The sequence below is a fragment of the Palaemon carinicauda genome, chromosome 30 (assembly GCF_036898095.1).
Source record: "Palaemon carinicauda isolate YSFRI2023 chromosome 30, ASM3689809v2, whole genome shotgun sequence".
Lineage (NCBI taxonomy): Eukaryota > Metazoa > Arthropoda > Malacostraca > Decapoda > Palaemonidae > Palaemon > Palaemon carinicauda.
The window spans coordinates 70,477,416-70,503,887 of record NC_090754.1 but is presented as its reverse complement, the minus strand read 5'-3'; the positions used below and the strand labels follow the sequence as shown (position 1 = coordinate 70,503,887).

Genomic DNA, 26,472 nt, shown 5'->3' with positions numbered 1-26,472 from the left:
AAGAACTCCTCCTAACTCTACCTCTCTCTAACTTAGTTGAATATTTCAAAAGACGGACAAATTCCAGTTCCGAAAGTCCGGCGCATTCCTCACATCGATTTTCTAACTGACAGGGCCTGTCCCTACAGTCAGAACAAGCGGTGTGAGGATCTACCGAGGCCTTCGGAATACGCCTACTGCAAGACCTACATCGTCTATGGGAGGGGGCTTGCGAAATGTCAGACATCTTGAATCCAAAGAGTTAGCGAAAAGGGGGTTCCAAAATCAAGCAAAAGATCGTTAACCGTTAATCAGGACTATATAAAAGCTATCTAGCTAATATAAGAAGGTTTCCAGTAAAGCGACAGCCGAAATCTGAGAGAATACTTCACCAATTAGCCGTGAAAATACTCGAAGATCATAAGCGTATCCCAGAACGTCTTGCCGGAAGCACGACAGAGGAATAATTGAGGAGGTGTCAACAAGAAGTACTTGAGTACCTGGCCACAGGTGGCGCTGGTAAGTACACCCCCTTCTAGTATTGTGATAGCTGGCGTATCCCTCCATAGAATTCTGTCGGGCAAAGGAGTTGACAGCTACATGATTATCGGGTAAGTTTAATATTGAAAAAACAATAATTTGATCAGTAATTACAGAATAAGGATACTCTATAGATAAAAGAAAAAGTAAATGTATAATAGTTTTAAACATGTGAAATTTTCTCAACTGCCTTTCAGATTGACTTCAAAACATAACAATTCTCAAGTTTCATATAACATTCGGCCCATAAATTAACTGTACCTCAACAGCAGTGGTTCAATTTTATTCCAAGCCTCCCTAGAGGTGACGACATGGACACGTCTGTTTGTTTTTAAAACTGATCTCAAAAGCCTCCAAGAATGAGCCACCTTTCCTATGGCTTTTCGATGATAGAATATTGCCCCAGCACATGCTCCTCCGAGTAGAGTACTTGCTACAAAGGCTGGGTGGTGTTGCACCCAATTTCTCATCACCATTTTTTAGGGACTTCTACACCTGAAAAAAAAATTTCATGTCCTAACTGTCAAACAATTGTCAGGTTTTTTAAAACTCATGTTTATATCTTTGACTCGCTAATTATCAATTGATTACTCACAGCTCCCACACTTGATTATCATTGAATGAATTTCTAAATTTCATACCAGTAAATTCTTTAGTAATGTTATGAAATATCACTGTAATTACAAAAATACCAGGTTGACATACATTCTAACAATGAATTCTGTCATACAATTAGCCACCTGTTACTTATTATCTGTCCGTACATTCTCAGACACATGATATCTCAACTGAAAGATTAACAAATTCATAGTTTACTTCAACATATTTAACTAATCAATACGCAACCTCACATTCCTTGCAATGTTGCCTACTTGAAAAATGTTCCAAGAGGTTAAAATATTTTACCACTTTAAGCAACAGATAAGATAAGGTCTATTGATGAATATTTATGTGAAATCCAGACAATAAAAGTCCCTTTTTTGTTTACAGTATATGAATTCCTGGTCCCTTCCGCTAGCTTTTCATCCTTGTACTATCTGACCAAATGTCCTCAGTACATGTCAAAACAATTGCTTTCTTATGAATATGGCTTTTTTCCAACTAGAAGTGGCAGCTTTATACACCAATGCCTAATTCCTAAATTTTATCTGCCTACTGTACTCGTCATGAATGCCAATATTCTTTGGTTCTTTTCCATGTCCGCATCCATGTTCCTGCAGCAAAAGAGTTGTAAGGGTCTTTTGTACCTACATAACTCAAATATTTTAGGGTAGTAACAATAAAGTATGTATGATGTATGGGAGGATGAGTGGTAAGCAGCAACAAGAAAAAGAATAATGGAGGGGAAGTCTAGAGATTCCAACAGCTATGAAGGAAAAGAGTATAACCAGAGGAGGTGGGAAGACAAAAACTACCAAACTAAAGAGGAACCTAGAAAGACAAAGAGGGAAATAGTAAGTGGTAGCAATTGCAAAAGGGAAAAGCCCGGAGAGAGGGGTATGAGATGATGGTAACCACAGAGGGAGAAATCTAATCTTGAATTAAAATTAGTTTTCTAATAGTCACCTGCAGAATCAATATTTGCCGATAAATCTTGCTGAAGCAACTTAATTCTAATTTAATTTACTCTGTCATCCATTTACGCGTGTACAATATACACACGTCCCAAATGATATATGATATAATTACGCAAGTTAATTAAACAATATTCACGTTAACTGATGACAGAGCTGTGTTTGATTTCATTATCTTAATGAACTAGTGGATATATGTAGCACAGTAATATTCTAAATAATTGTTTGTGCGTGTAGTTTGCTAATTATCTTTTCTGACAAGAGATTAACCTGCTCAATTTTTAAGTCTAGACTGATAGCAGAGTGATGTAACGTGACCCATCATTGATTCATGAGGACTTGGACTTGAACGATCTCTGGCCTTCATGGTGTCACTTGTGTTGAAAGGGTTCTATCGTCAGTGCATATTGAAGGTATGATGTCTTACTTCTGTCTCCCCAGTACGTTCAGCGTAGAGGAGAGGGAACAGCGACTCCACCCAAGCAGTGTTGTAGGCAGCCTCCTAACTTCACACACGAGGGTTGTATTCCGTACGGACAAAAACCATTAGTGTATTGGTCTTTGAGAAAGAGAGGAGTACTGGAGATGTTGGTAAGGTTAGTGAGGATGATGTATGAGAAAGCGGGAACCCCTGTACAGACAAAATATAAGGAGACTGTGGCAATCGCTTTGGAGGTTGCTCTCCATCAGAGATCAGCTCCGAGTCCATTCTTGTTCCTTGTTGTTAAACACTTATATCATAATTATCGAATAATGCATACTCCAACAGGAAAAAATTGCCCAGTTAAGAAAGGAAATAAATAAACTATATAATAAGTAAGAGATAAAGAATATAAGATATCTTATTATCAGTAACCATGTTAAAATACATGTCATATATAAACTATGAAGAGGGACTTATGTCAGCTTCCAGGAATTGATGTTTGCTGATGATTTAGTCATTATAATAGAGAAGAAGATCTGCAAGAAAGGTATTCAAGTTGGAAAGAAGCCCAAGAAACGATAGGATTGAAAATTAACACTGAAAATGCAGAGCTAATGATTATTAGTAAAGAAGGACATGAAGTCAACATACAATTGGAAGATGGTGCAGTGTTAAAACAGAGCTACGAGTTTGACTACTTGGAACACCAAAGTAGGGAGGAGTTTGACTACTTGGAATACCAAAGTAGGGAGGTACTGAGAAAACAATGAGACAGAGAGAGAGATGTATGGCAAAACTAGAAAGAAGTAATTGGAGTTGTTTCTAGACAAGAAAATGCCTTTCAGCCTAAAAGCGAAGATTTACGAAACCGATATCCACCTGTACTATTATATGGGCCAGATACTTGGCCACTTAGGAAGAAAAAGGAGGGACTATTGGAAAGAAATGTGATAACGATGGTGAGATGGCTTGCTGTAATATCCCTACTAGAAGGGAGGTTGAGTATTATTATTATCATTACAAGCTAAGTTACAACCTTAGTTGGAAAGGCAAGCTGCAATAAGACCATAGGCTCCAACAGGGAAAAATAGCTGTGAGGAAAGGAAATAAGGAAATAAACTACAACAGAAGTAATGAACAATCAAAATAAAATATTTTAAAACAGTAATATTAAATTAGCCTAGACCTTTCTTATATATATAAAAAAAAAAAAAGAGGATGGATGTGGTGAGGAGGAATATGGTTGAGGTGGAACTGGAGGTCCAAGTGCTATTTATCTATCTACCAAACCATTCCCCCCAATTTTAGGGAATAGCCAACAAAAAAAAAAAAAAAAAAAAAAAAAAAAAAAAAAAAAAAAAAAAAAAAAAAAAACCAGAAGGGGACTTTTCTTCGCTTTGCTCCTCCCAGCCTGACAAGGGATTTAGCCGAGTTTGGTTCATACAGCTAAGGTGCCACAGCCCACCCTCCCCCGTTACCACTACAAACGAAGCTTCATATACTGAAGCCTCTACTACCTCAGCGGTCATGGAGGAAGCAGCAGGATCTACCGGAACTGCGTCACCATTCATTCCTATTTCTAGCATGCTCTTGTGCCTCTCCATCTATCCTCCTATCACCTAGAGTTTCCTTCATTCCATCCATCCACCCAAACCTTGGCCTTCCTCTTGTACTTCTACCGTCAACTTTTGCATTCAACTTCTTTAGCAGACACCCATTTTCCATGCTCTCTACATGGCCAAGCCACCTCAACTCATTCATATCCCATCTAGCTGCTAAATAATTTCTTACACCTGTTCTCACCCTCATTACTTAGTTTCTAACCCTATCTAATCGAGATACACCAACCATACTACTTCACTTTGAACACATTCAATTCCTGTCAATTTCATTCCCCACACCTCTGATCCACTGGCAGTTCTTTCCTCAGACAGCATCTAAAAGGCTTTCAACACTTCCAGAAAACTAAAATCACTGGCGAAAACACCACTTGCACTCATTACACAGCCTCTACAACATATCACAGTTGGTACAATCACTTTCTCATACAGAACTCTCTTTACATTTATTCCTAACCCTCTAACTCCCTTCACTGACCCCAAAACACTTTACAGCCTTCATTCATTCTCTGACATACATTTCCTTCAATTCCACCATTTACAGCAACAACAGACCCCAAGTAAAGTACTTAAACTGATCTACTTCCTCAAGAAACTCTTCATTCAACATGACAGAAAAAAATTGACTCTAACACCTGACCCTGCTATATACTAAGCCTATTAAGACTGTAAGAAGTATACAGTATATATGATAATATAAAAACCAAGTAAAAGTAAAAAGTAGAAACTGCTGAATAGTTGAACACTTTGCATTGGAGACAATAAGTCTACACGTTCTCCTGATAATGAGGAATTGTGTGATTTATAGCACTCAAGTCAAGTTAGGTTTTGTGGGTTTAGGTTAATACATGACTCCCCTAAGAAAGGCAGTCAAGATGTAACCTAATTTAAACTACTGAATTGTTCTTCTCACATAACGTGCCCAACTGTTCCGTTGTTCTGAAAATTAAGGTACCAGTAAAACTAAACAATGGTACTGTAAGTCTAAATTGGTAGAGATATTTCAATGGTTTGCTAAAGGACTGCACTGTTCTTATACCATTATCATTAAAAAGGCTATACAAGATTTCCATGCCTATGCAAGAGCCAATAAATGCAACTAGGTAGAGTACAGATCATACCCTACCTTTTGAAAGATTATATAGAACTCAATAACCTGGAATAGGTTGTTAGCCTAATCCTGAGTTACTAAACTACTGTATAGTTGATCCATCCATACATATACCAAAGGCACTTCCCCCAATTTTTGGGGGTAGCCGACATCAACAAAGAAACAAAACAAAAAGGGGACTACTCTCTACGTTCCTCCAGCCTAACCTGGGACTCAGCCGAGTTCAGCTGGTACTGCTAGGGTGCCACAGCCCAACCTCCCACATTATCCACCACAGATGAAGCTTCATAATGCTGAATCCCCTACTGCTGCTACCTTCGCGGTCATCTAAGGCACCGGAGGAAGCAGCAGGGCCTACCGGAACTGCTTCACAATCGCTCGCCATTCGTTCCTATTTCTAGCACGCTCTCTTGCCTCTCTCACATCTATCCTCCTATCACCCAGAGCTTTCTTCACACCATCCATCCACCCAAACCTTGGCCTTCCTCTTGTACTTCTCCCATCAACTCTTGCATTCATCACCTTCTTTAGCAGACAGCCATTTTCCATTCTCTCAACATGACCAAACCACCTCAACACATTCATATCCACTCTAGCCGCTAACTCATTTCTTACAACCGTTCTCACCCTCACCACTTCGTTCCTAACCCTATCTACTCGAGATACACCAGCCATACTCCTTAGACACTTCATCTCAAACACATTCAATTTCTGTCTCTCCATCACTTTCATTCCCCAAAACTCCGATCCATACATCACAGTTGGTACAATCACTTTCTCATATAGAACTCTCTTTACATTCATGCCCAAACCTCTATTTTTTACTACTCCCTTAACTGCCCCCAACACTTTGCATCCTTCATTCACTCTCTGACGTACATCTGCTTCCACTCCACCATTTGCTGTTGATAAGCTAGTATAAAATTCAAGTTGACCAAAGCTTTAATAATCATAACTTTATTACATATCTTACTTTGCATAAAACAGAATCTAATATGTATTTGCTACCAGAAGCAATGGCTAGGCCAAATTTCACCATTTGGAATATATGTAGGTTTTATTTTACATTAAAATATTTTTCCAAAAAACAAAAAAAAAATTTAATCAGCATACAATATTTCAATAAAACATTACTAATATAATCAAGAATCGCTGGAAAATCTAGGTAAACAAATTCTAAGTTTGCATAATTGATAATTAACACCAAAATACTAGCCCCCTAGGCTAACAGGTGTTGCGAAACACGTTCCACTTGCCAGAACATTAGAGCAGTGAGATCATGTTTAATCGCAAACTAAGCGAGCAGAGAAAAAAAACAATAAATCGTTAACTCAAATTAAATTATGAGGTAGTAATACTGTACGATGAACACTGTTACGAATGGCTCCATAGAGTTCTCTTGCTTGAGGGTACACTTGGGCACACTATTCTAATTTCTCTTCCTCGTGTTTTGTTATTTTTATAGTTCATATAGGAAATATCTATTTTAATGTTGTTACTGATCTTAAAATATTTTATTTTCTTTTTCCTTTCCTCACTGGGCTATTTTTCCTATTGGGGCCCCTGGGTTTATAGTATCCTGCTTTCCTAACTAGGGTTGTAGCTTAGCAATTAATAATAATAATAATAATAATAATAATATTTGGGAGGAAAAGTCCCATCCTGGCGAACAAGAGCCCCAGTGTTTTGACCGTGTTTCATTAATATTACTCGGTACTCGACCCACCATAACTAAAAACTATGGATTTCTGGCAGAAATCATTATAAAAAATGTTCAAAACACCTATAAACACAAAAAATTCCTTTTTTATTAAGCTATAAAAAATAGTTTTAATATAAAAATCTAACGTATGTAGTTAATTGGGACAGACAGAAACTTTCTTCTTAATAATTGTCAAATCAATTTTATTCTTGGGAATACGGTTGTATATCAGCGGACAGTTCCTCCTGCATCCGTAAACATGGACACTAACTAACCTAAACTTCACCCACTACCCTAAAAGACGTGTCCTTGGCTACTTAACTAACAGGGGCTAATACCCCCTGCAACTGCCATATTCTTAGTCAGCCATCATTATCCATACGGTACATGTGACTGCTATCATACATGCACCACAAACATTGTCTGTCTGAAATATATCATCAAGCTGGATGATTGGGAAGTAAACACAGGGTTGAAACTTAGTCATAGGGTAAGTTCAGGATGTGGTGGTGTAAAGTGGGATACCCATAAACCCCACCCCAAGTAGCCACGTAGGTAAGTATACAGCTCCTATGTTAGGTTAGGTGGTGTTCTGTATGTTTCCCTTACAAATTTCAATTTTACAGACTTTTAGGGAGCCTTTGTATATCAGTCGCCAGTTACTCCCATTTGGATTAAAAATTGACATCAACTAAGCTATATTCCCCCACCCACCCCCAACCTAACCTAAATGCTGCGTCTTTACCTACATACCTAACGGGGGGGGGGGGGATAACGCCCTCCATTCCACTGCCATACTCTAAGTTTGCCGTAATCATACATACAGGTGGCCGCTATCGTACATACACCTCGAAGTTTTAGCCTACAAGTTAATTGAATTAATGAAGTTTGATAATTTAAATGTCCTCATTTAATTTTATATTTCGCTTTGGATGGGAAAGACCCTAAACCCAGTCTAGGCATTACCAAATATTACAGATCTAGGCTTAATTTAAAAATATGTTCAAAACTTACGAAATGGGAAAATATTTACTATGGAATACGTTCTAAACTTAAGATCTGATTTACAAAGGCTCCAAAACTTCTAATGGTCAGTCTTCAATGTAGCTTATCACTTGCAAGGTAATGCAACACTTGTCACTAGAGGTAAACTTACGTTGGTCAACTATTCACTATCTCTATATATAGTACGTCTAGGTTTAGGCCACATCAGCATTCAAGATAGATGGGTTTCTCAGCCGATTACTAGAATAATCTCAAGGTTTCTTTGGTTATTGCATCATGGCATGCATGAATGCAATGAACAGTAAAGACTTGCATAAGTTGTAAACTTTAGGGAATAGATAATAGATTAACCGGACCAGGGATCTCATATCATATGATGTTCAAGGATTTACCTCAGAAATTACCTCATATCATATGATGTTCAAGGATTTACCTCAGAAATTACCCAAGTCTTAACATTTAGAAAAATTGGTAAAATTACCTTACATACCAAAAACAAACTCATAAAACGCAAAATTATTATATCATGATTATCAAAAAGTTATTGGGAAAAATCTGAAAGATAATTTTTAGATACACAATGTTTCTCTATAATCAAAAGATTACCCGATGAGGAAAAATATTGCCTTGAAAGTAACATTGGAAATTTCCTTAAATCAGCCAAAATTACTCAATCTGAGGCAATTACCTTGAAAATGAGAGCACTGTTCAGACACCTTTCAGATTGATTCGTCTTATTTTCATTTTGCTTCTATTTTGTTTGCCCAAAATTATTAATAATCATTAAAAAAATACTAAAAGTGATAGGCAGTTTAAACTGCATTGGCAGACTAAATAAAGATATAAATAAAGGCAATCACATAGAATATACAAAAATGAACGAACAAATTGTTTAGAATATAAAGTGTTGATATAGATTAGGACGGGAAAAGCTCTTATCCTTTGTAAAACTTTTTTTTTATATAATTACAGCAAATAAGGAAACAGTAAAGTTAAAAAAAAAAATATTTCAATGTGTCATCCGGTATGACACTCGATAACTAAAAATTATCGTATTCATATTGAATTGTTGACGAAATTTTACGAAAACTTTCAAAGGTATTGCATGCAATTGAAATTTACATTCACTTTAGTAAAATGTTACATTATTATTATTATTATTACTATCCAAGCTACAACCCTAATTGGAAAAGCAAGATGCTATAAGCCCAGGGGCTCCAACAGGGAAAAATAGCCCAGCGAGGAAAGGAAATAAGGAAATAAATAACTGAAGAGAACAAATTAACAATAAATCATTCTAAAAAAAGTAATGTCAAAAGATGGTTAGTCGATAACAAGGGGAAAACCTCAACAAGCAATAATGTACAAACGAGAACCATATAAGGAAATCAGACACTATTTCAACAAATTACAAATTAATTATACAATCATATAAACGAACCTTTATAACGTGAAAATGAAGTTAATTGCTCTGAACTAGTTAACGAAGTTGAAAGTACTCCTGCTCTTGCGCCATCAGCTCAAATTAACGTAATTAGGAGACTAAATAAGACTAAACGTGTATTAAAGGGTTTGGAAAATTAAAATTTGAGTAAAAGCTAGTTAAAATCATTCAAATTCCGAAAGACTTAAAAGATTAAGGCTTTCAAGAAGCATCTGGAGACTTATTTTCTGAGTGCTTCGATGATGTGTTCTAACAGATAACGCTAATATACTGACATCATCAGCCGTTACTATTTCATTGCAGAACAAAGGTCTCAGACATATTCTTCCACTTGCGTCTGTTTGTGGTCTTACTATGAGAGTCCACACCAGCAAATTTTCTTGGTTCATCAATCCATCGTCTCCTCTTCATTCTCTCCTGCTTCTTTTGCAATCTCTAGGAAACCATTCTGTTACTTTAAATGTCCATCTATTTATTATATGTCATTCACACTATGTGCCCAACTACAGCCTTTTTTGGAAAATCAGGATGCTTTAAAAACAAGGGCCCCAACACGGAAAGCAGTCCATTGAGGAAAATAAATAAGGAAACAATACTGGTGTGCATGGGTGTACCCTCTAGAAAGGCCATGGTACAGAGCACAAAATAGAACTTGGCACAGAGGCTATGACACTACCCAAGAGAATAGAGCAATGGTTTTGGAGTGTTCCCCGTATATAAGAGCTGCTTACCATAGCTAAAGTTTCTTCTATCGTTAGCCACTGAACAATTACAGAGAAGTAATTAACCGTTTGAATGAAGAATCTTTCTCTTATCTTAATATTGATAGGTGTAGGATGGAATAGGAGAATGTGTAATGAATACGCAAGAGTGGGCCTACTCTGTGTATATATAAGGAAAACGTAAAATCAGCTGTAATCAGTGAGGGATCCAATGTAGTAATATCTGGCCAGTCACTTTCCTGTTTTTTTTACTATTATTGTTATTACTAGCCAAGCTACAACCCTAGTTGGGAAAGACTCAATAGACTGGTCAACTTATCACCTATATATTATTATTATTATTGGCCAAGCTACAACCCTAGTTAGAAGGATATTAAAAGCCCAAAGGCTCCAACGGGGAAAAATAGCCAAGTGAGGAAAACAAGAAAATAAACTACAAGAGAAGCGACGAAGTGCAAGACTATGGTACAGAGGCTATGTCACTACCTAAGACTAGAGAACAATGGTTCGATTTTGGAGTTGCCTCCTGGAAGAGCTGCTTACCATAGCTAGAGTTTCTTCTACCCTTGCCAATAGGAAACTAGTCACAGAACAATTACAGTGCTGTACTTAACCCCTTGAGCAAAGAAGAATTATTTGGTAATCTGTGTTGTCAGGCGTATGAAGACAGAGGAGATGTGGAAAAAATAGACCAGATTATTCAGTGTATGTGGAGGCAAATGAAAAATGAGCCATAACCAAAGAAAGGGATCCAATAAAGTACTGTCTAGCCAGTCAAAGAACGCATTAACTCTCTAGCAGTAGTATCTCCACAGGTAGCTGGTGCCTTGGCAAATCTAATATATATATATATATATATATATATATATATATATATATATATATATATATATATATATATATATATATATAGGCTACCAAGGCACTTTTTTCCAATTTTGGGGGTAGTCGACATCAAACAAAATAAAAAAGGGGACCTTTCCTCTCTACGCTCCTCCCAGCCTGACGAGGGACTCAACCAAGTTCGGCTGGTACTGCTAGGTGCCACATCCAACCCTCCCCCATTATCCACCACAAATTGTTTTCAACTCCAGTAAGATTTTAGTAAGCGTAATGCAATTCCATGTATTCCATAATGCTCGAGCTTTGTAAAAAGCACATCATGAGACATAGTGCCAAAGGCTTTACTCAACTCTAAAAAGACTGCACCAAGGTATTAATTCTTATTCATAATATTGTAGATATTTTCGAGATCATTAACAGCATCACCTGTACTGACGCCACGCAGGAAGCCATAATGACAGGCAGAAAAGATATTACATCTAATTAAGAAAGTCGTCGACTGTATAATAATTTTTCAAAAATCTTATTCAACAGGAGAAGGCAACTTATTGGTCTATAGTTATTGACATCCAATTCATCACCAGACTTATGTAACAGTAATAGTAACGCAAGTTATTTTCAAAATATCAGGATAAATGCCAGAGGCAATACAGGTTGGACAACAAGGATATCTGAATGGCAAGTAAGCTAGCATTATATTATATAGTCTAGTAGGGGGGGATGAATATTTGCTTTTTTGTTCTTTAGTTTTTTTATAATGATTATTTCAAGCGGAGAAGATAGGGCCAAATGGATAAACTGTTGATTTAAAAGAGGCAAATAGGAATGAAAATCTAAATGATTATTTTGTGGCAGGGCATCTCTGAGAGTAATGTTATTGTTATAGAAATGAATATTAAAAGAATTTGTAATCTGTTGGCTGTCAGTAATGGTTAAGCCCTTATGATGGTTGAGTTTACTCAGTGACGTGCACTTTTCCTTGTCAGGCCAGAGGGACCAGTTAATGAGATCCCAGGATTTTTTTTAGCATTCTTTCAGTTGATCAAAGGAACTCTCAAAATATTAGGAACTCTCAAAATATTTTTTCTTTGTCGCACGAATTAGTGTAAGCAACATGTTACAAGAGTTACTATAGCGTTGGGCACTATAAGCACCAAATTTCATTGGTCGAGAGATAGTGTTTAATGTTAATTGATCTAAGTACTGTAGTCCTTTGGAGAGCCACTTAATCGCCAATCTTTCAACTATTACATATTTAGTTTTCAGGGGAGAGCCTTTATTGAAAAAGCTCCTGTGGAATACCAAACACAGTTGCTGGAACGTTGGCTTTATTCAGCTTAAAGTTGTGGCAAGGTGTTGGCCAAGCCGGTACAGTGTTAGAGACTCAATGTTGCCAAGCAAGCATACAAACACCAGCAGTCACAGTTACCAATTCACACTACATTCACCCCCACTGAGAAGAAGAACATATAGTAGAGTACACATCTGCATCATAACAAAACATGAATTCACTGATTTCACACCAACTGTAATTATTCTTACATCGCATTTGCATTACAAGGCTCACCTTATTGGCACTACAAATTTCATATCATATTACAAAACTCATGAGTACTTATTTTATATGATAACTGGGCTCATCTCACATAAAAAAAACACATGGGTAACAATGGGCCCTATAACTACTAATTCATAATAAACACATTGACATAAGGACACTTACCATAAAAAACACATTGGTAACAATGGGCCCTATAACTACTAATTCATAATGAACACATTGACATAAGGACACTTACCACCCATACTACTCCCACTCATCTAGGACAAAATCTGAGAGATAGCCTGGAGGGCGCCTAGTGCGACTTGAGCGTTGAGGCGCCTCTGAGGTTGGCGTTTCTGTGGGTGTTCCTTTCGACGGTACCTTTCCCGGGGTGGGCGGTTCTGTGGTTTGTTGCGGTTCGGTTACGGGCTCCCTCCCCTGGTCTTGTTTTGTATCCACTTGACTTCTTTCCATTCTCTGGCTGGGGTCTCCAGGTGGGAGGGTGGGTCCTTGATTAATGGGAGTCTTACCATTCTCTCGCATGTTGAAGATATGACGGCTTCCTTTATCGTGACAGGTGTTTGGACTGAATACTTTAGCTGCAGGAGCCAGGTGACGAGTCGACACAGTGGATTCCTTGCCGTCTTGGTGTGCAACACGAACCCATTGTGGGTTGACATGCAGGAGTCTAACTTCCTCGACCTCAGGTTCGTACTTGGATTTCCTAACCGTTTTCTTTAGAAGAGCTTGTTCATTTTCTGTCATCCATGATGGAGCCGCCTGCCCGTATGTTGCTTTCCTGGGGTGCAGGAACATGCGCTCATGCGGTGTTTGGTTCGTAGTGACGCACAGAAGGGACCTCATGCTGTGTAATGCTTGATCCAGGACAGCCTCCCACATTTCTATAGGGAGGGAGAGAGAAGCGAGAGCTAACCTTACGGTGCGCCACAAAGTTCCATTGGCTCTCTCGATCTGGCCATTGCCACGGGGGTTATACGCAGACGAGTAGCTTGTAGCCACTCCACGGTCATGAAGGAACTTTTGGTACTCTGACGACACGAAAGCAGGTCCCCTGTCTGAATGAATGTACTCGGGCAGGCCCCAAACTGAAAAGAGAGTAGACAAACATTTAATGGTGGTACTCGCTGAGGTGTCTTCTGTTGCAAAGGCGAACGGAAATCTGCTGTACTCGTCAATTATGTTGAGAATGTATTTGTTCTTTGTGGTGGACGGCATCGGACCTTTGAAGTCGATAGCCAGACGCTCGAATGGCCTGGTAGCTTTTATCAATGTTCCTGTTTCTTTGGAGAACTTAGGTTTGATCTTAGCACAGGTTTGACATTTACGTATGACAGTCCGAGCTTCTTCAATGGTAAAGGGTAAGTTTCTCTGTCTTATGATGTGGGTCATCCTTCTGATTCCTGGATGGCACAGGTGCTCGTGAAGCTGAGTCAGCTCGTCTCCTTGAGTACAGGTAAGTGAAGCCACACATCCCGAGGCACGAGAGAGAGCGTCTGCTACTTGGTTCTTTGATCCAGGTCTGTATGTGATGTCGAAGTTGAAACAACTCAGTTCCAGCCTCCACCGCATTATTTTTTCATTCTTGATTTTGCCATGGTTCTTAGCGTCAAACATGAAACGCACCGATTGCTGATCAGTTATGAGTCTAAATTTACGTCCAAGCAGAAAGTGTCGCCATTTCTTGATGGCTTCTACGATAGCACATGCTTCGCGTTCCACTGCCGATTGTCGTTTCTCCGATTCTGAGAGCGAGCGAGAAAAGAAGGCCACTGGTTTTCCTTCTTGTGTCAATGAGGCTGCAACGGCGTCAGCAGAGGCGTCTGTTTCGACTACAAAGACTGCTTCGTCATCTATAGCAGCAAGTGAAGCTCGAGATATTTCATTCTTTAGTTCTTCGAGTGCTTGTTCTGCGGATTTGGCCATCGGGAAAGTTTTCACTCCGACTAAAGGTCGAATTTTCTGGGAGAAGTTCGGTACCCACTTCGCATAGTGGGATAAGAGTCCTAACGTTCTTTTGAGACTAGGGGTACTGTCCGGAGGGTTCATCTCCAGCAATGGACGCATTCTTTCCGGGTCAGGTAGGACTTGGTGATCATTCACTACATGGCCCAAAATAGAGATTGATGTTTGAGCATAAACACTTTTCTTGTCATTTATGGTAAGTCCATACTTCAATGCAGTTTCTTGAAAGCGTTTCATTGTCTGTTTGGCATTAGCCATGGTTATGCTGCAGGCTGAAGAACGAGTCACTGAGTTCATAGCCCTAGCTACTTTGGCATCTATAAAGCTTTTAAATGCTCCAGTGTCGACCAGCCCGTCCAGGGCCTCCCCTCCATTCAGTTCTACAGGTAGGACAGTTTTGTAAACACTTCGTAGTGCAGGGGAAGCTGCAGTCACAGCGGCCCCTGTTAAGGAAGCAGGGATGGACTGTGGGAGATTGTCTGGGACAACTCCAGCTACAAGATTAGAGTTAGTTGATTTACCATTATTGTTCCATCGTTTTCTTTGGGACTTGCAGACACGAGCATAATGACCTACCTTCTGACAGTTGGAACACGAGGCTTTCTTGGCTGGGCAGTGGGCTCTGGGATGAAGGGATCCTCCACAAAAGAAGCACCTCTGACCGCTGACGGCGGCAGCACACTCACTTGGATTCAGGGAGTCACTCATTTCGATCGGAAAACTGTTGGGATCCATTTCGGGTTTTGCCTGATCATCTATCAATGCTGCCACTGTGGTATTGGTTTCACTTGCATAAGACGCTGAGTGCAGTTGAGCCATTTCCAGTGCACGGGCTTGTTTCACAGCTGTGGATAAGTCCAAGGATAAGTTCTCTAACAGTCTCTGTCGGATTGCATTAGATGCCATACCCGTGATGTATGAATCTCTGATGGCCAGTTCTTCAGCTTGAGCGGCTGTACAATCAGTGAAGCTACATTCCGAGGCCAGACCTTTGAGGTTATCCAAAAAAGCGTCTAGAGTCTCACCACTCTGTTGCTTGCAGGTGGCTAATTTGTATCTGGCAAACACTTCACTTTTCTGTTTCACAAATCTAGCCTTCAACAGGCTTATGGCAGTGGCATATGTGGTGGCACTTTTGATTATCTTAAACAGTTTACAAGATACGTGAGCACGAAGCAAGGCCAACTTATCTGGATTTAAGTCCGGGTTGATGGCCGCACAGAACGCCTCAAAGTTATCATGCCACATAATCCATTTGTCCTCTGCATCGGCTGATTCTGGGTCCACATCAATTGGGCTGGGCCTTAGAAACTTGTCCATGTTGAATAATAAGCTGAATAAATTGTGGAATACCAAACACAGTTGCTGGAACGTTGGCTTTATTCAGCTTAAAGTTGTGGCAAGGTGTTGGCCAAGCCGGTACAGTGTTAGAGACTCAATGTTGCCAAGCAAGCATACAAACACCAGCAGTCACAGTTACCAATTCACACTACAGCTCCATTCTATCCGTAAGGGAGGCCGCACCCAGGTGAGGATCTAATGAGGCTTGGCCATATTCGGACCAGTCTTTACCCTTGAGGAGTTCTTTGAATTTCCTATCATTTACTTCACTCATGTCTCTAAATCAATTTTTGTTGTTGTTGTCTACGTTGTTTGATTTAGGCATTAAAAGACTACAGAAAATTGGAAAACGATCTGTGATAGCTGCCAAGAATATCCCACCATTACTAACAAGATTATTATTGGCCCAAATATGGTCGATAGAAGAAAGCGAGTCATTCTAACCAACTCTTGTTGGTCTAGTTATTGACGGGAGGAAGTCAAAAGATCGCATTGAACTATCAGTCTCCGGGTGGTCTCGCTCTCCCCTTCCCTCATTAAGCAGATGTTTAAAGTCCCCAGTGACAATTGAATCCACAGGGGAGATACCTGGATTTCTCAGCACCGCCTCTAAAGTCGAAATGCATATTTTCCGTCACCTGCTGGACGTCTATAGATACCCAAAATTACTGCTTTATGAGATGAATTGGGTATAGAAACCGTTATGCATTACATCCAGGAAGATAATTCACGCAATGAATTTCTTCCTTAGCCCATGTTTCAGTCAATACTATATCAAATTAATGGTTGCAGTTTTTTAAATAGCCAGTAAATGCGTCATGATTTTTCTTGAAACTTTGAATATTAAAGCTTATTAATGAAAGGCATTGCTGCATATGATTATAGAGATTCATTAAATGTGTCAGTAGTGTAATATTTACAAGAAAAGAAATCAAATGCTAACAAGATCTCAAAGTTTTCATCAGGATCAAAGTGATATATAGGATTTGCGTTCATGAAACGTAACCACAGTTATAATTAGTAAGTAATAGTTTAGTAACGATATGATGAAAAATGCAAAATTGAAAATATTTTGTTAGTGTGAAAGGTGGAAACCGTTGTAAAAACCAGAAACTATGTAATAAATGTTGTAATTACAATACAGAAATGATAAGGACAATAAAAGTAATAGCAATAATAGTAGTAATAAAAAACAATGATGATATTAACTATAGCAAAAGTAATAATAGTAAATATAACAGTAATATTTCTAACAATAGTGGTAATGGCGGTGTTAAAAGTAAAATAATGCAATTAGAAAAGGATACAAGTAAAAAAAAAGCGGTGGGTATAAATTCAAACTTTAAAGGTGAAAAACTAATGAGGTTAAAATTAACTTATACAGAATCTGAAAACAATATAGTGCTCAGCGCACATTTTGAATCACTCGGTACTCCTGTAGAACAGATCAAGGTCCTTTTGGGTACGGATTGTTTGGTAATCTCAGTGTTGTACAAAGGAGAATATGAAAATAGGCCAAACTAATTAATGTGTGCGTGTGTGGAAAAGGGAAAATAAACCATAAACAGAGAGAAGGATCCAATATAGTACTGTCTAGCCAATCAGAAGACCCCATATTTCTCTAGTAGTAGTATCTCAATGGGTGGCTGGTGCCCCCGGCAAACCTACTACTGTACCTATATATATTGATTGCTACTGAAAATGCACCTCTTGCAAAAGTGTGGATATATATATATATATAATATATATATATATATATATATATATATATATATATATATATATATATATATATATATATATATATATATATAAATACATTAATGTCTCGATTCTCTTAACGACCTCGGGATCAGAGTCTCGAGGCTTAATCTCTCAAAGACAATAGCATCTGAGAATCCAGATATTGTCTTATATATATATATATATATATATATATATATATATATATATATATATATATATATATATATATATATATATATGTGTGTGTGTGTGTGCACATACACACATACATACTAACACCCCTATAATAAAATTCAACAACAGAGCAACAGTACAGTAGTAGCCTCTTACACTTATGAGGAAGGATTACTAGCAGTACTTTCAAATCCCCTACACACACACTGTACCATTCATCCATACCCTGCGTACCCTTTGTGCTTCTTGTATGTCATGGCCCATAGTGTCCACTACATCTTTCACTCCAGCTATCCAACCATTTCTTGGCATTCATTTCAAATCTCCCAGCATCTGTGAATTACACACTTTCAAAACATGTTGTCCTTATCCTTTTTGAATGTCACCTGAAAATTCTCTAATCCGTCCATTTGCATAAACTTTTTATTACTTTTATAAAAATCACCAGCTTCATCCTAATTTTTTTTTATTGACTAACGTGAAAGAGGTGGCTCGATTATCATTTCGTAAATTTACTCGAGGCTTTAAAAGACATTAATTGAAGTTTTCTCCCAATCTTTTGCAAACTTCCTCATTGCTTATATTTTCAGTGACTAACTTCTCTCAATGTGACATCATCAATTATATTTAAACACAACTAATGATATGCATTCAACATTTCCATTCCTCCATCATCCACACTACCACTAATATACTCCCTTTTCATGGTTTCCATTACCCTTATAACTTTAGAAGTGCTCAAATTTACTTATGCCTCTTTTTATCTTAATATGACTTAGTATCTAGTTTTCTTTCTCTGATCTCTTGAATCACTGTGTTTATAAAGATGTTGAACAGGCATGGAGACATAGCTCATTTTCTCCTACACATACTGCTTTTATCATGAAGATTCAATTACTCTAAACAAATCATCAGCTATTCCACATATTCCAAGTATCTTACACATCATCTAATGCAGTTTTTGTCTTTACTTCCAAAATTATCACATAAGAAAAACTTGCTCCACAAGCCTTTTTCCTTTTCATAAAGCTATTCTTCTTTATCGAATGTGTATACTGTTCAGTATACTGTATATACCTTCTATACACACACACACACACACACATATATATATATATATATATATATATATATATATATATATATATATATATATATATATATATATATATATATATATATATATATATATATATATATATATATATATATATATATATATATATATATATATATATATATATATACATAGACATACTGTACAGTATATGCCTAATGACGCTAAAGGGCCTTGGTTAGATTTTGCCAGTCGTCTGTCTTGAGCTTTTAATTCAATACTTCTCCTTTCATCATCTCCTATTTCACACTTTATAGTTCTAAGCCACGTAGGCCTGGGTCTTACAATTCTTCTAGTGCCTTGTGGAGCACAGTTGAACATTTGGTGAACTAATCTCTCTTGGGGAGTGCGAAGAGCATGTCCAAACCATCTCATTCTACCCCTCATCATGATCTCATCCACATACTGTATAGTACTTGAGTAATCTCTCTTCTAGTTTCATTTCTAATCCTGTCCAGCCATTCAACTCCTAATATCCTTCTGAGGGCTTTATTCTCGACCAAATTTTACTTAACCTAGCCATTGTCTGATTTGCCTTTTTCAATCTTTCACTAAACTCTAATTCTAAAGACCCTATATTGGAGATCATTGTTCCTAAATGCTTAAATGATTCTACCTCATTAATCCTTTCTCCTTCCAATAATATTTCATCTTCCATTGCATACTCCGTTCTCATCATCTCTGTCTTTCTTCTATTTATCTTCAGCCCCACCTCGTGTGATATTTCATACATTCTGGTACACAAGCATTGCAAATCCTGTGATGTTCTGCTAAAAAGGACAGCATCATCAGCATACTCTACGTCTGCTAAATTCCTATCACCAATCCAGTCCAATCCTTCACCATTTCTGACTGTTCTACACATTACAGTCCATACATCATACATATATATACCAAGGCACTTCCCCCAATTTTGGGGGGTAGCCGACATCAACAAATGAAACAAAACAAAAAAGGGGACCTCTACTCTCTACTTTCTTCCCAGCCTAACAAGGGACTCAACTGAGTTCAGCTGGTACTGCTAGGGTGCCACAGCCCAACCTCCCACATTATCCACCACAGATGAAGCTTCATAATGCTGAATCCCCTACTGCTACTACCTCCGCGGTCATCTAAGGCATCGGAGGAAGCAGCAGGGCCTACCGGAACTGCGTCACAATCGCTCGCCATTCATTCCTATTTCTAGCACGCTCTTTTGCCTCCATGAGGAGGATAAACAACATAGGAGACAACTTCTCTTGGAGTACTCCACTGTTCACTGGAAATGCATTTGATATGAGCCCATTAACATTAACTTTGCTCTTGCTATGCTCATGAGCAGACTTAATTAAATTTACATATTTAAGAGGAATTGCATGATAACGCAGGATTCTCCACAAAACTGGTCGGTGCACACTATCAAAGGCTTTATCATAGTCCACAAATGCCATCAAAAGGGGATTTTTATATTCTACGCATTACTGTACATGTCTAAAAAATTAAAATTTGGCCAGTGCAACTTCTACCTTTTCTAAATCCTGCTGGCTCATCTCTCAGCTTTTCATCAATCTTTCTCTCCAGTCTCTTAAGAATAAGCATACTATATATCTTCATAACTGATGTAAGTGTTATGCCTCTAATTATTGCAATCAGTCAGGTCTCCCTTTCTAAATATTTTCACCAACACTCCTAACTCCCATTCATCAGGTGTTGCCTCTTCATGCCCCATTCTACAAAATAATCTTGTAAGTAGTCTGGGAGGCATTTCATTTTCGGCCAGTATCATCTCAGCAGTTATTCCATTGTATTCAGGGGCTTTCTATCTCTTTAGTTTTTTAAGGATAGCTTCGACTTCAAACACACTGAATTCATTCATGGGCACATCAAGGTCTTCATCAGCTTCAGTTATATCAATCAAATTATTCCCTTCATATGTCCTATTCATAACCTCACTAAAGTGTTCCATCCAACGTTGTCTTTCTTCATCTTCTGTTGCTATAACAGAGTTCTCTCTCTTTTTGACTGGTACAGTAATACCTTGAGATAAGAGTTTAATGCATTCCGGGACCAAGCTCGTGTGTCAGTTTGCTCGTATCTCAGATGAATATTTCCCATATAAAATAACTAAAGAAAAATTGTTACGTTCCCACCCTCTGAAAAAAAACCCTAAAAACAGTATATTACAGTGGAAAAACATGTTTTCGATTGTTCTAATTAACATTCTACACTCACAAAATAAATACCTATGAACTGGTCATGATGCTCAATAAAATGTAACACTATGGAGTTCTTACCTTCGACGCAGACGGTAGCAGCTAACGGTGGTGTGTGCGTAGGAGGAGGAGGGAGAGAGGATGGGGAGGAGAGACACTTGACAGCAACATGTTCGGTACGCAACACTTTTGAAACACTATGTTAACATAAATTTAACTTTAATGAAAATAGCAACCTTAAATTTAACTTAAATATAATTAGCAACTTTAAATTTAACTTAAAAATATTGGTGTGCCAGCTCAGTCACTCTTACGCCACTCTCATATTTTTCGATTATTTCATGCTTAATATCCATTGCCATCATGCGCTTTTTATTTTCACTACCCTTGTTTGCACTCGCTTGCTTTGAACCCATTGCTTAGTCACATAATTCAGTACCAATTAACGCAAAAAACCACACTACAGCTGGTGCTCGGAGATAAACTTTATGCGACTGAGATCCGACAGGAAATACCGAACGATGCTGTCCTGGTGAGAAGCCTCTCGCACACACTGCCACCTGGCAGCCGCATAGGGAACTACCACGTATCTCAAATTTTTTCTCGCACCTCAGGACAAAAATTCGCTCGGAACTCTCCTCGTATCTCAAATTTCTCTATGTTGGGACACTTATATCTCAAGGTATTACTGTATTTGCTTCTTCTTTGCCCCAGTCGAGATTTGACCTCTATGTCTATGCTGGAATAGTTAGCATGGTCTACCTAGTAATTGTCATTCCTTCCTCAAAACCTTTCAACAATCAATTTCTGTCTTTTGTCTCCTTTCTATAGTATCCCAAGTATCATTCGATATCAATGGCTTTTTCCTCTTAACTGTCTGTCCCAAGACTTCACTACCAACTGACTGATATATGTTCTTAATATCACACCCATCTTCATTAATTGTCTGATCTTCGTTGCTTAAAGTCTCAGACTGCAAATCGATTTATACATTCTATTGCAAATGTTTCTCCGTGCTCTTCCTCTAGAAGCTTAGTTGTATCAAACCTAGGTATTCTATCTATCATTCTGTTGGGTGCTTTCGGTTTTAACTTCAGTGTGGCAATGAGGAGCTGGTGATCACTACCAATATCTGCACCTCTATAGCTTCTTACATTTCTCAGAGTCCTCCTCTCTCTTTATTAATGGCAATGTGATCTATCTGATTTTTGCAATTGCCACATGGTGAAGTCCATGTATACTTGTGGATGTTCTCATGTTGGAACAGAGTACCTCCAAAGACAAGATTGTTTGCTGAACAGAAACTTATGAAATGTGCTCCATTTTCATTTACAACTCTGCCAAGACCCTTGACACCTATCACATTCTCTATCATTCAAGTCGCCAATTACAATTTCATCTCTCTTTCAGGGATCTCATCTATTATCCTCTGCAGTTTTTCATAGTATTCATCTTTCCTTTCTTCTGGGAAATCATTTGTTGGGGCATAGCAAATTATAATACTCACATTGCACTGCTTTGATTTGAATTTTGCTAGTAACAATCTACTATTTACAGCTCTCCACTCGGTTAATGCCTTTTCTGCTCTTGGTGTCATCATCATTCCTACCCCTTCTCTTCCAACTCCCTCTGATCTTCCTGAGTAAATATATATATTCCCTTAGTGTAAAATTTCCTTACCAATCCCCTTACATGTTTCACTTAGGGTCAAGATATACAAACTATATTTCATAAATTTACTCTCCACTTGCTGTAACTTCCCAATCTGATTCATGGTTTTAACATTCTAATTACCTATTTTCAATTTTTCTTTAGCATTTATAAACCGGGAGATTCTTAGCACCCCGCTACGCCCGGGACTGGGGGCCATTCTTTCATCTTCTCTATCCATAGACGATTCATTGGCGAGGTACATCAAAGGTTAGCCAGTTCCTTGTGATGCGCAGTGCCTATCTAACTAAGGTAAGCGACCCCCCCCCCGGTCCATACTAATTCTAGTAAGATCATCCACCAGGCGTCAGGAGTATAAGCCGTTTGTCCATCGCCTTAAACACATCCGTCACCTTGCTGACAGTGACTTCGAGATTTAGGGGGGCATTTCCTCCGCCCCCAAAGCTCTCATTACTCCAAGTTGCTCATCACTTATACGAGTATAACCGTTGGCAAACATGGATTGCTAAGATATACCGCCTAGCACGATAAATAAATAAATAAATAAATATGTTATTTTTATTAATAAAATAAATTTTTGAATATACTTACCCGGTGATCATATAAGCTGTCAGCTCTGCTGCCCGACAGAAAAACCTAAGGACAAAATACGCCAGCGATCGCTATATAGGTGGGGGTGTACATCAACAGCGCCATCTGTCGAGCAGGTACTCAAGTACTCCATGTAAACACAGAACCAATTTTCTCCTCGGTCCACTGGGTCTCTATTGGGGAGGAAGGGAGGGTCCTTTAATATATGATCACCGGGTAAGTATATTCAAAAATTTATTTTATTAATAAAAATAACATTTTTCAATACTAAACTTAGCCGGTGATCATATAAGCTGATTCACACCCAGGGGGGTGGGTAGAGACCAGCATTACATGTTTACATTATTAAGAGCTAAGTATTTTGTATTTCATTTTAGCAGTTATTCAAAATAACAAACATAAAATAAATAAGTACCTGGTAAGGAAGTCGACTTGAACAATTACTCTGCCTTTTTAAGTACGTCTTCCTTACTGAGCCTCGCGATCCTCATAGGATGCTGAGCGACTCCTAGGAGCTGAAGTATCAAGGGTTGCAACCCATACTAAAGGACCTCATCAAAACCTCTAATCTAGGCGCTTCTCAAGAAAAGAATTTGACCACCCGCCAAATCAACCAGGATGCGAAAGGCTTCTTAGCCTTCCGGACAACCCAAAAACAACAATAAAAAACATTTCAAGAGAAAGATTAAAAAGGTTATGGAATTAGGGGAATGTAGTGGTTGAGCCCTCACCCACTACTACACTCGCTGCTACGAATGGTCCCAGGGTGTAGCAGTTCTCGTAAAGAGACTGGACATCTTTAAGATAAAAAGACGCGAACACTGACTTGCTTCTCCAATAGGTTGCGTCCATTATACTCTGCAGAGATCTGTTTTGTTTGAAGGCCACTGAAGTTGCGACAGCTCTAACTTCATGTGTCCTTACCTTCAGCAAAGCATGGTCTTCCTCATTCAGATGGGAATGAGCTTCTCGTATCAACAGTCTGATATAATAGGAAACTGCATTCTTCGACATAGGTAAAGAAGGTTTCTTAATAGCACACCATAAAGCTTCTGACTGTCCTCATAAAGGTTTAGTTCGTCTTAAATAGAACTTAAGAGCTCTAACAGGGCATAAGACTCTTTCTAGTTCATTTCCAACCAAATTAGAAAGGCTTGGAATATCGAACGATTTCGGCCAAGGACGAGAAGGTAGTTCGTTTTTGGCTAGAAAACCAAGCTGTAAAGAACATGTAGCCGTTTCAGATGAAAATCCGATGTTCCTGCTGAAGGCGTGTATCTCACTGACTCATTTAGCTGTTGCTAAGCAGACGAGGAAAAGAGTCTTTAAAGTGAGATCTTTAAAGGAGGCTGATTGTAGTGGCTCGAACCTTTCTGACATAAGGAATCTTAGTACCACGTCTAAATTCCAACCTGGTGTGGCCAAACGACGCTCCTTCGAGGTCTCAAAAGACTTAAGGAGGTCCTGTAGATCTTTGTTGTTGGAAAGATCTAAGCCTCTGTGATGGAAGACTGCTGCCAACATGCTTCTGTAACCCTTGATCGTGGGAGCTGAAAGAGATCTTTCCTTCCTCAGGTATAAAAGGAAGTCAGCTATTTGAGTTACAGAGGTACTGGTTGAGGATACTGATACCGACTTGCACCAGCTTCGGAAGACTTCCCACTTCGACTGGTAGACTCTAAGAGTGGATGTCCTCCTTGCTCTAGCAATCGCCCTGGCTGCCTCCTTCGAAAAGCCTCTAGCTCTCGAGAGTCTTTCGATAGTCTGAAGGCAGTCAGACGAAGAGCGTGGAGGCTTGGGTGTACCTTCTTTACGTGTGGCTGACGTAGAAGGTCCACTCTTAGAGGAAGAGTTCTGGGAACGTCCACCAGCCATTGCAGTACCTCGGTGAACCATTATCTCGCGGGCCAGAGGGGAGCAACCAACGTCAACCTTGTCCCTTCGTGAGAGGCGAACTTCTGCAGTACCTTGTTGACAATCTTGAACGGGGGGAATGCATAAAGGTCTAGATGAGACCAATCCAGTAGAAAAGCATCTATATGAACTGCTGCTGGGTCCGGGATTGGCAAGCAATAATTTAGGAGCCTCTTGGTCATCGAAGTTGCTAAGAGATCTATGGTAGGTTGGCCCCATGTGGCCCATAGTCTCTTGCATACATTCTTGTGAAGGGTCCATTCTGTTGGGATGATTTGACCCTTCCGACTGAGGCGGTCCGCCATGACATTCATGTTGCCTTGAATGAACCTCGTTACTAGAGATAGGTTTAGATCTCTTGACCAGGTGAGGAGGTCCCTTGCGATCTCGTACAACGTCATAGAATGGGTCCCTCCTTGCTTGGAGATGTACGCCAAGGCTGTGGTGTTGTCGGAGTTCACCTCCACCACCTTGCCTAGAAGGAGGGACTTGAAGCTTTTCAAGGCCAGATGAACTGCCAGTAGCTCCTTGCAGTTGATATGTAACGTTCTTTGCTCCGAGTTCCAAGTGCCTGAGCATTCCCGACCGTCTAATGTCGCACCCCAGCCCGTGTCCGATGCGTCCGAGAAGAGAACGTGGTTGGGGGTCTGAACAGTCAGGGGCAGACCCTCTCTGAGGTTGATGTTGTCCTTCCACCAAGTCAGTGATGACTTCATCTTCTCGGAAATAGGGATCGAGACCGCTTCTAGCATCTTGTCCTTTCTCCAGTGAACAGCTAGGTGAAATTGAAGGGGACGGAGGTGCAGTCTCCCTAACGCAATGAACTGGTCCAGTGATGAAAGCGTCCCTATCAGACTCATCCACTGTCTGACTGAACATCGGTCCTTCTTTAGCATGTTCTGGATGCATCCTTGGGCTTGACTTATTCTGGGGGCCGACGGAAAAGCCCGAAAAGCTTGACTGTGAATCTCCATCCCTAGGTACACTATAGTTTGGGATGGGATCAGTTGGGACTTTTCCATATTGACCAGGAGACCCAATTCCTTGGTCAGATCTAGAGTCCACTTTAGATTCTCCAGACAGCGACGACTGGAAGAAGCTCTTAGAAGCCAGTCGTCCAAATAGAGGGAGGCTCTGATGTCTGCTAAATGCAGGAATTTGGCAATATTCCTCATCAGTTTCGTAAAGACAAGAGGCGCCGTGCTTAGGCCAAAGCACAGGGCTTGAAATTGGTAGA

At 39.1% G+C, this 26,472-nt stretch overlaps 1 protein-coding gene across 6 annotated transcripts in view; it reads right to left on the bottom strand.

The window, feature by feature from the left end:
• Nucleotides 1–26,472, bottom strand: part of Exd2 (Exonuclease 3'-5' domain-containing 2) — a 134,004-nt gene that overhangs the window by 56,348 nt on the left and 51,184 nt on the right. For 3 of the 6 annotated variants that reach the window (XM_068354019.1, XM_068354014.1, XM_068354016.1), the window contains one exon: nt 781–1,014. In XM_068354019.1, the coding sequence (XP_068210120.1) occupies nt 781–995 (215 nt within the window). In that variant the 5' untranslated portion in view covers nt 996–1,014. The other 3 variants (XM_068354015.1, XM_068354018.1, XM_068354017.1) reach the window with 3 other exon arrangements.